This window comes from Glycine soja, chromosome 2, assembly GCF_004193775.1.
Source record: "Glycine soja cultivar W05 chromosome 2, ASM419377v2, whole genome shotgun sequence".
Lineage (NCBI taxonomy): Eukaryota > Viridiplantae > Streptophyta > Magnoliopsida > Fabales > Fabaceae > Glycine > Glycine soja.
Genome location: NC_041003.1, coordinates 17,554,511 through 17,562,551, shown reverse-complemented (window position 1 = coordinate 17,562,551; position 8,041 = coordinate 17,554,511). Strand labels below are relative to the sequence as shown.

Here is an 8,041-nt window from a genome sequence, read left to right as displayed (position 1 = left end):
ATGTTTATATTGGTAAATTGGTAGAATATTTATTGTGGATAATTTCTATTGTCACAAACAAATTATGATTGTCAATCAATATTATGATTATTATTATGTTTGTTTTAAATTATGCTTTCCAAAATATTTTTTAAGTGATTATTGTAATTTTATGTTTGTAATGATAAAACGTGTACAAATTTACCCTAAAATTATATTTTATCCTAAATGAAACAAAATTTGAGGTCTAACAAAAAATTATTGACATTTACGTCCAATAAAAAATTTCTAATATTTTGATACAACACACTTTTTTTGATATTTTGGTCTAATAATGATAACTCACTGATATTTTGGTTTAATAAAAAATTATATTTTATCCCTAAATGAAACAAAATTTGTAATCTAACAAATTAGTTCAATGGAAAGATACTGATATTTAGGTTCAACAAAAAATTAAACTTACTAGCATTTTGGTCCAATAAAAATATAGTGATGTTTTGGTTCAAAAAAATTATTAACATTTTCCGAAAAAAAAAATTACTAACATTTTCGTCCAATAAAAAATTACTGGCATTTAGGTCCAATAACGATAACCAATTGATATTTTCGTCTAATTTAATTAGCATGATCATGTTGAGAATCAATTTGGTGATAAAAGATAAAAATTAATAGATGAATAAATTTGTCACACTTTTTATTTTTTGAAAACTAAATTTTAAATTTTAATCTTTCGTGAACAAATTTATCCGTAAAAATAACTGTTTTAAAAAAATATAATCATATTTTATTTTTGGTCCGAATCTGTTGCTTGACTTTTGGTTCTTGTTATTCAATCAAACATTCTAAAAACATAGAACCATAAACAAAACAATATTGCAAAAAGTTCCCTAGACGAGCTTCAGGGAATTACAGTGAACGGTGCAACAAAGTGAACAGGGTCGTCGTCGTTGCGCGGATGATAAGCGAGAAAGACACCGAATTCCGATAATCAATTCTTAACTCACATAAAGACCTAAATCGATATCATCGCAATTGAAAATCAAACCACATACACAGCGCAATGGATCCCCCACTCCAATTTTCCTCTCCCCAAAACCCCAACCCCAACCCCAACCCCAACCCCAACCCCAACCACAACGTGTTCTTGGACCCAACCTCCGATTCAATCCCAAACCTCCTCCAAAACCCGATCCACTACCTCTCCTTCTCCGTCCCCAAGAAACGCCGCCGCGGCCGCTCCCAGCGCAATCCGGCGTCGTTTCGCCTCCCTCCTCTCACCACCCTCCCTACCGCCGCCAACCCTTCTCCCTCAGCCTCCGACGAAATCATCTTCATCAACAAAGAGCCCAAAACCGAAGCCCTAATCGCCCTCACCGCTGGGTTCCCAGCGGACTCCCTCACGGAGGAGGAGATCGACGCCGCCGTGCTCCCGGTCATCGGCGGCATCGAGCAGGTCAACTACACTCTCATCCGGAACCACATAATTGCCAAATGGCGCGAAAATGTCTCCAATTGGGTGAGTAAGAAAACCTTCCTCGATTACATTCCGCCGCATTACCATTCGCTTTTGGATTCTGCGTATAACTACCTTGTCTCGCATGGTTACATCAATTTCGGAGTGGCTTCTTCGATTAAAGAGAGGGTTCCCGCGGAGGCGAGCAGGCCGGCGGTGATTGTCGTCGGCGCTGGGCTTGCCGGGCTGGCTGCCGCGCGGCAGCTCCTGAGGTTTGGGTTTAAGGTGACGGTGTTGGAAGGAAGGAAGCGAGCCGGGGGGCGGGTTTATACGAAGAAGATGGAGGGAGGGAATAGGATGTGTGCTGCTGCTGATTTGGGAGGGAGTGTGTTGACTGGTACATTGGGGAATCCACTTGGGATTGTGGCTAGGCAGTTGGGTGAGTTGCTTCATAAGGTGAGGGATAAATGCCCGCTTTATTGTGTGAACGGGATGCCGGTTGATCCGGATATGGATGTGAAGGTGGAGTCTGCGTTTAATCGGTTGCTTGATAAGGCGAGTAGGCTGAGGCAGCTGATGGGGGAGGTTTCGGTGGATGTGTCGCTCGGGGCTGCGCTGGAGACATTCAGTCAGGTTTATAAGGACGCAGTGAGTGATGAGGAAATGAATTTGTTTAATTGGCATCTCGCAAATTTGGAGTATGCGAATGCGGGGTTGTTGTCAAATCTTTCGCTTGCGTTTTGGGACCAGGATGATCCATATGATATGGGGGGAGACCATTGCTTTTTGCCTGGGGGAAATGGGAAGCTGGTTCAGGCTTTGTCAGAGAATGTGCCGATTTTGTATGAGAAGACTGTGCATATGATTAGGTATAGTGGCGATGGAGTGCAGGTGACTGCAGGGAGTCAGGTGTTTGAGGGTGATATGGCATTGTGCACGGTTCCATTAGGTGTGTTGAAGAAAGGGTTTATCAAGTTTATACCGGAGTTGCCTCAGAGGAAGCTTGATGGAATAAAGAGATTGGGGTTTGGTCTGCTGAATAAGGTTGCCATGCTTTTTCCTCATGTATTTTGGGAGATGGATCTTGACACATTTGGGCATCTTTCTGATGATCCAAGTCGTCGAGGGGAGTTTTTTTTGTTTTACAGTTATGTAACTGTTGCTGGTGGTCCCCTGTTGATTGCTTTGGTAGCAGGGGAAGCTGCGCATAAGTTTGAGAGCATGCCCCCGACAGATGCGGTCACACGGGTTCTCCAAATACTCAAGGGTACTCTTCTTATGAAAGCTATTACCTTGATATTTTCTTTCCCATCATACTTCGGCTATACAATTAAAACATAGGATGTCCCTACAAAATAAACAGAAAAATAAATTAGAAGAAATTGCATGTCTATTATTAACATAGTTTACATGTTTTCCTCAATTTCCTAACATGTGTGTGGGCCATAAATTTATATATTTAAATTAAGTTGTATCTTTTCCTCATTATAATTCAGCAGTCATACCTCTTAATTTTCATTTAAAAAGATTCCAAACTTGTCATAAATTTCTTAATATTGATTATATTGATTCTATTTTATTTTAGGAAATATTTATGAAGCAAAATGTTTATCTCTCTACAGGTATCTATGAACCAAAAGGAATCACTGTTCCTGAACCTATCCAAACCGTATGTACTAGATGGGGCAGTGATCCATTCTGCTTTGGTTCTTACTCTAATGTTGCAGTCGGAGCTTCTGGTGATGATTATGATATTTTAGCAGAAAGTGTGGGAGATGGTAGACTTTTCTTTGCTGGGGAAGCAACCACTAGGCGCTATCCTGCTACTATGCACGGGGCTTTCCTAAGTGGTCTAAGAGAAGCTGCTAATATGGCCCACCATGATAATATTCGAACACTGAAGATGAAAGTTGATAAGGCCCCTTCAAATGCTCATTCCTGTGCTTCCCTTCTTGCAGATTTATTTAGAGAACCTGATATAGAATTTGGGAGCTTTTCTGTCATTTTTGCTCGGAAGAATACAGACCCCAAGTCACCAGCAATCTTGAGGGTAACATTTAATGAGGCTAGAAAGAAATGTCATGAAGTTGCAAAACAGGACCAACAACACTCAAACAAATTACTTTTTCAGCAGCTTCAGTCACATTTTAATCAACAACAGCAGCTTCATGTTTACACTTTATTGTCAAGACAACAGGTTATTGACCTAAGAGAGGTAAGAGGTGGTGATGAAATGAGATTAAATTACCTTTGTGAAAAGCTAGGAGTGAAACTGGTTGGAAGAAAAGGATTGGGAATGAATGCTGATTCAATCATTGATTCCATTAAAGCTGAAAGGGGCAATCGTAAGCCCGTTTCAACCTCTCTGGCTCTTAAACCAGGTGGGTGATATACATAATGAAATACTGTTTTTATCATTTCTATATAAATCTTTTTGAAAACAGGAAATAAAGTGAAAGCGATATAACGATTTTGTAATTAATTATGAAGTCATAAAATGAAAATGGAAAGTGGAAAATGTTTTCACAAACCAAACAAGCTGTTAACTTTTCTTTGCCTGTCATTTTTTTTATTCTTTCTCCTCTGTGGATGCATAGTTGCTAAAGCAATTTAAATAATATTTTTCTTGATTTATGAAAGGGGTGTCGTCAAAGCTAAAGGCGGCGGGCATTATGAAGCGCAAGTTAGTCAGGTTTGAGCTGAATTTCTTTATATTTATATAATCTCACCATCTCAAACATCATTATTCTATTTGACGTGATATTGTAACTTTATTCTATTGGTCAACTCAGAAGGGCAAAAGTGGTGAGGAAAAGCAATGGGTCCATAAATGTGCGGAGTGCCATCAAAGTATCTGAAGAGGTTAAAATAACAAATCAAGTGCTTCCTGATGTACCTGTTTCAGGTAATTATTTTATAAAGAAAAAAGTAATTTTATGCACAGTATCCCCTCTTAAAATGCAAATTCTTTAGAGTTACATTAATTGTATTATAATTTGTTTTAAGTTCTTGCATTTTTTTTACTAAGTTCCCATAGTTGCCTTCGTTATGAAATACTATTAATATTTTTTCCAAAGCTAAATTAAGATACTGCTGACTTTTAGAACTTGGACTTTCAGTTTGGCATGCTTAAGATGAGATATTGATGTTGATTTTTGTGAAGAGCTTTTAGATACTGTATTTTCTATGTTTGTTGGATGTATATATACGGTCAGAACTTGAACCTGAATGTCAAGAGTCCTGAATTCTTGTTATTTTATTGTTGGCTTTTATTTTTTTCTTAAGGTATGCTCTCATAAAATATTATGAGGCTTTCCCTATATTCCACGGTAAAGGCTGTATGTTATCAAGCAGAATACTTGTTTCCCCCTTCCTATCTATTCTGCTGATTTGCTATATCAGTAAAAGATTAAATTATAATAAAGTTGGATGGTTATGTTATCCTTGTGTCTCTCACCCTCTCCCTATACAGCAACAACAACAACAATAGCCTTATCCCATTAGGTGTGGTCGTGTGTAAACATGAGAGTAGTGGTATCTTGCTAGAAACATGAGTAGTGGGTTGCAGGGTCTATTTTTTTATCCTTAAGGGCACTATATGGATGGAGTCATGTATTATATTGTTAAAGATAATCCAACTCGTTACTATCTCATCAGCCAGCTGCTTTCCATACTATTTTATTCCCCTTCTGTTCTTAAATGACTTCTCATTATTATCTCTTATCTTTACACGCTAACAAACACTTTAATTTTCTCACTCTTCTGCAGCTGAGTATTTGCATGTTCATATATATATATATATATATATATTTTATATTTAGGCACCCTAATTTATTGCTTTAGTGACTTTTTTTTTCTGTTTACTATTTGGACTTTGGAGGATAACTTACCCTTCCCCTAGTTGCACCTGACTTTTATGCACAAATTTTTGTATCTCATCAAATGAACAAGGGTATATCCTTTACACCCTTAATAAAATTTCACAGATTGCCAGTGTAACTTAAATTGTGTGTTGTAGTTGTTAAATAGCAGTTATGATGCTGCCATAACATAAACGGATTAACATTGTGCTTTTGATGCCCACTTTCACTTGCCACCCGCTTTGTGGTACTTTCCAACATTTTCCATTGTGCAGCTGCCATTGCCATGGTGAATTTGTATCTTTGTTTTTTATTCTTTCTAAATCCTTTTTGAGTTTCAAATAGGGTTTTTAAAACCTTTGTTCACTCATCTGTGTTAGCTTCTCCCAATTTCTCTTGGGATAATAGCCACTCATCTTCTCCCTTCACCATCTGTTGATGATTCTGACTCCAACAACCCAAACTTTGGCAACCACCTTCTGAGTTAAATATCTCCTTTCCTCTTTTTTCATCTTTTTTTTCCTGCTTCGCAAATCACAATTTCTTCTCTATTTTTCTTGTTTCTTTATTTTTTTTTGTCACCAATTTTTTTTCTCCTTTTTTTTGTTTCTCTTATTTTGTTGGTCTGTTTATTTTTTTTCCTTCATCATTCATTCACACTACTAGGACATTTTTTGTTTTGAAGCTTTTATATTTCTTGTTAGCATTGTTATGAGATTTTATGCTTATGTTTTGAGACTTTGATTAATTTTATTTCATAGAATATATTCGTGAGTTTGTTGTCTTCATTTTATATTTGTTTTTAGTTGTTATGTTTTGTATTTAGCAGACTTGTAACACATACAGTCACACTTATTGTATGGCAGATTTTGGCTTTTCACCATGGACCAACATGCAATTAATAACATTGGGGTGCTTTAATATTATATAGTACTTTGTTTTGTGTAGTTATGCAGTCTGTCTGTATGAAATACTAACTTCATAAATATTTCTAGGGAGCAATCAAAATGACTTGACAAATTCATAAATGGATGGCCATCGTTCACCCAGGAGGTGAGACATACCTAAGGACTCTGAATCCAGATAGTTTTTCTTGGTTTAAATTTTTCTTGTATTATATGCAATAAGAAATGAAGTCAGCAGCCCAACATTTTTCTATCTTATTCAATTCAATGAGAATTTCAAATATATTATCATTTTTACTTTTCTAATAGATTGACTTTTCATATTAAATTGCAGAAAGACTAAGATGCCATTCAACTTGTTCTGCCCGAGTGCTTTTCTTGGATCATCCTATGTCTTGGATCCTTGGAAGATTATCTGCTATATCTCTTTTGACCTTTTTCTTAATGAATGGTAACTTGCAAGAAAATGCAAGGGAAAGCCTTGCGCAAAGCAAAGGTTGCTGCCTTGTAACCTAGAAGTCACTGGTTCGAATCTTGGAAACGAACAACATCTGTGGGGGCAAGGTTGTGTACATCTACTCTTCCCAGACACTACTTGGTGGGAGCCTCATGCACTAGGGTAATCTGTAAGAAATAGGTTTCAAAGTTGTGGTAAATATATTTTGTAAAAGAATAGATCATCTTGCAACTAAAGTTGGAGGATGTTGGCTCTTGCATGTACAGAGGTATCATTCTCTTTGACATTCTCTTTGACAATGAAGGCACCAGTCATCTACTGAAGTTTTCATTCATCAACCTTGTGGTATGTCTTTGGTGGATACAGTATCTATCTGTAGTGTTTGGCTGGAGCATCCTCACTGCATTTGTTCAATAAAGGGAAGATGGTCTCTTGCATATACCTAAAGTGTTGAAGCTGATGGCTCTATGATGCAGCAAACTGGCATGTTTATATCTCTTCTGAAGCAACACCTTGGCTTGGTCTATGATATGCCTGTAATAGTTAGATATGCTTGCCACCCAAGAGATATAGGGTGACTTTGTGAATTGGGTGGCTGCATTGTGACTAGTCTCATTATGCTCGTGCTCATGTTTCTGCAAGCAACACCAGCCGTTCTCAATTAGGATCACAGCTACCTCCTACCTGTAAAGGCAGCCAATGAGGAACAGAAAATACCGTTTTTACAAGATATTGCACTCATTTGTGCTTGTTGTATGATGTATGAGGACATGAAACCGCAAGCTGTAACATTCTGTGACATAAGATTTTGTTAGAAGCTGTATTTTTTTTTTTTGTTCATTTTTTTTAGCTAGTGCATAAATGTTGGGTGCCACTTTGGTTTTATGCAGGGATGGTAATTGGATTTGAATCTAAGGGATACCTAGAAAAAAATACGAACGGCCGGGAGGAAAATTACCCATTAAATAGGCTTACGCTCATGTATCAGTTTCAATATTTTTTGCGACAAGTGTGAGTATGATAATCTTATTATCTAATCTTTTTAATACTTGCATAGTTTTTAAAATTAGAAATTTGACTTAAAAAATCATAATGAATTTAAAATAAAAATGTTAAGAATAATTATATATTAGTGTTATTTTAAATAATACTATTATACAAATTATTTTATATAATATTTATCACTCATTATTATATAATAAAAAAGATATTTGCGTTTTCTCGACTTCAAAAATCACCGATCTTTATTTTCGTCCTTTTCTTTTTATATTCCATCAATCTAAACAATACAAAATTTCACCTATATTATGGGGTACTTCTGATATTTTTTAATACACTTTTACTATTAGTTAAATTTTGTTAAAAAATAAAAAAATTATAAGAC

At 36.4% G+C, this 8,041-nt stretch overlaps 1 protein-coding gene across 1 annotated transcript; it reads left to right on the top strand.

Moving 5' to 3' along the window:
* Positions 1-828: 828 nt before the first annotated feature.
* On the top strand, positions 829-7,694 carry LOC114391107 (protein FLOWERING LOCUS D). The gene is made up of 6 exons (XM_028352099.1): positions 829-2,702; positions 3,058-3,816; positions 4,076-4,127; positions 4,228-4,340; positions 6,291-6,348; positions 6,535-7,694. Exons 1-5 carry the CDS (start codon positions 1,043-1,045, stop codon positions 6,320-6,322), a joined length of 2,616 nt encoding a protein of 871 aa, XP_028207900.1. The 5' UTR covers positions 829-1,042; the 3' UTR covers positions 6,323-6,348; positions 6,535-7,694.
* The last annotated feature ends 347 nt before the right edge of the window (positions 7,695-8,041 follow it).

What these genes read in the sequence shown, in the direction of transcription:
- LOC114391107 (XM_028352099.1), top strand. Translation starts at nt 1,043, where the DNA reads ATGGATCCCCCACTCCAATTTTCCTCTCCCCAAAACCCCAACCCCAAC. An exon ending in ATGAAGCGCAAGTTAGTCAG is followed by an intron (nt 4,128 to 4,227) that starts GTTTGAGCTGAA and finishes TGGTCAACTCAG; the next exon opens with AAGGGCAAAAGTGGTGAGGA. An exon ending in TCCTGATGTACCTGTTTCAG is followed by an intron (nt 4,341 to 6,290) that starts GTAATTATTTTA and finishes AAATATTTCTAG; the next exon opens with GGAGCAATCAAAATGACTTG.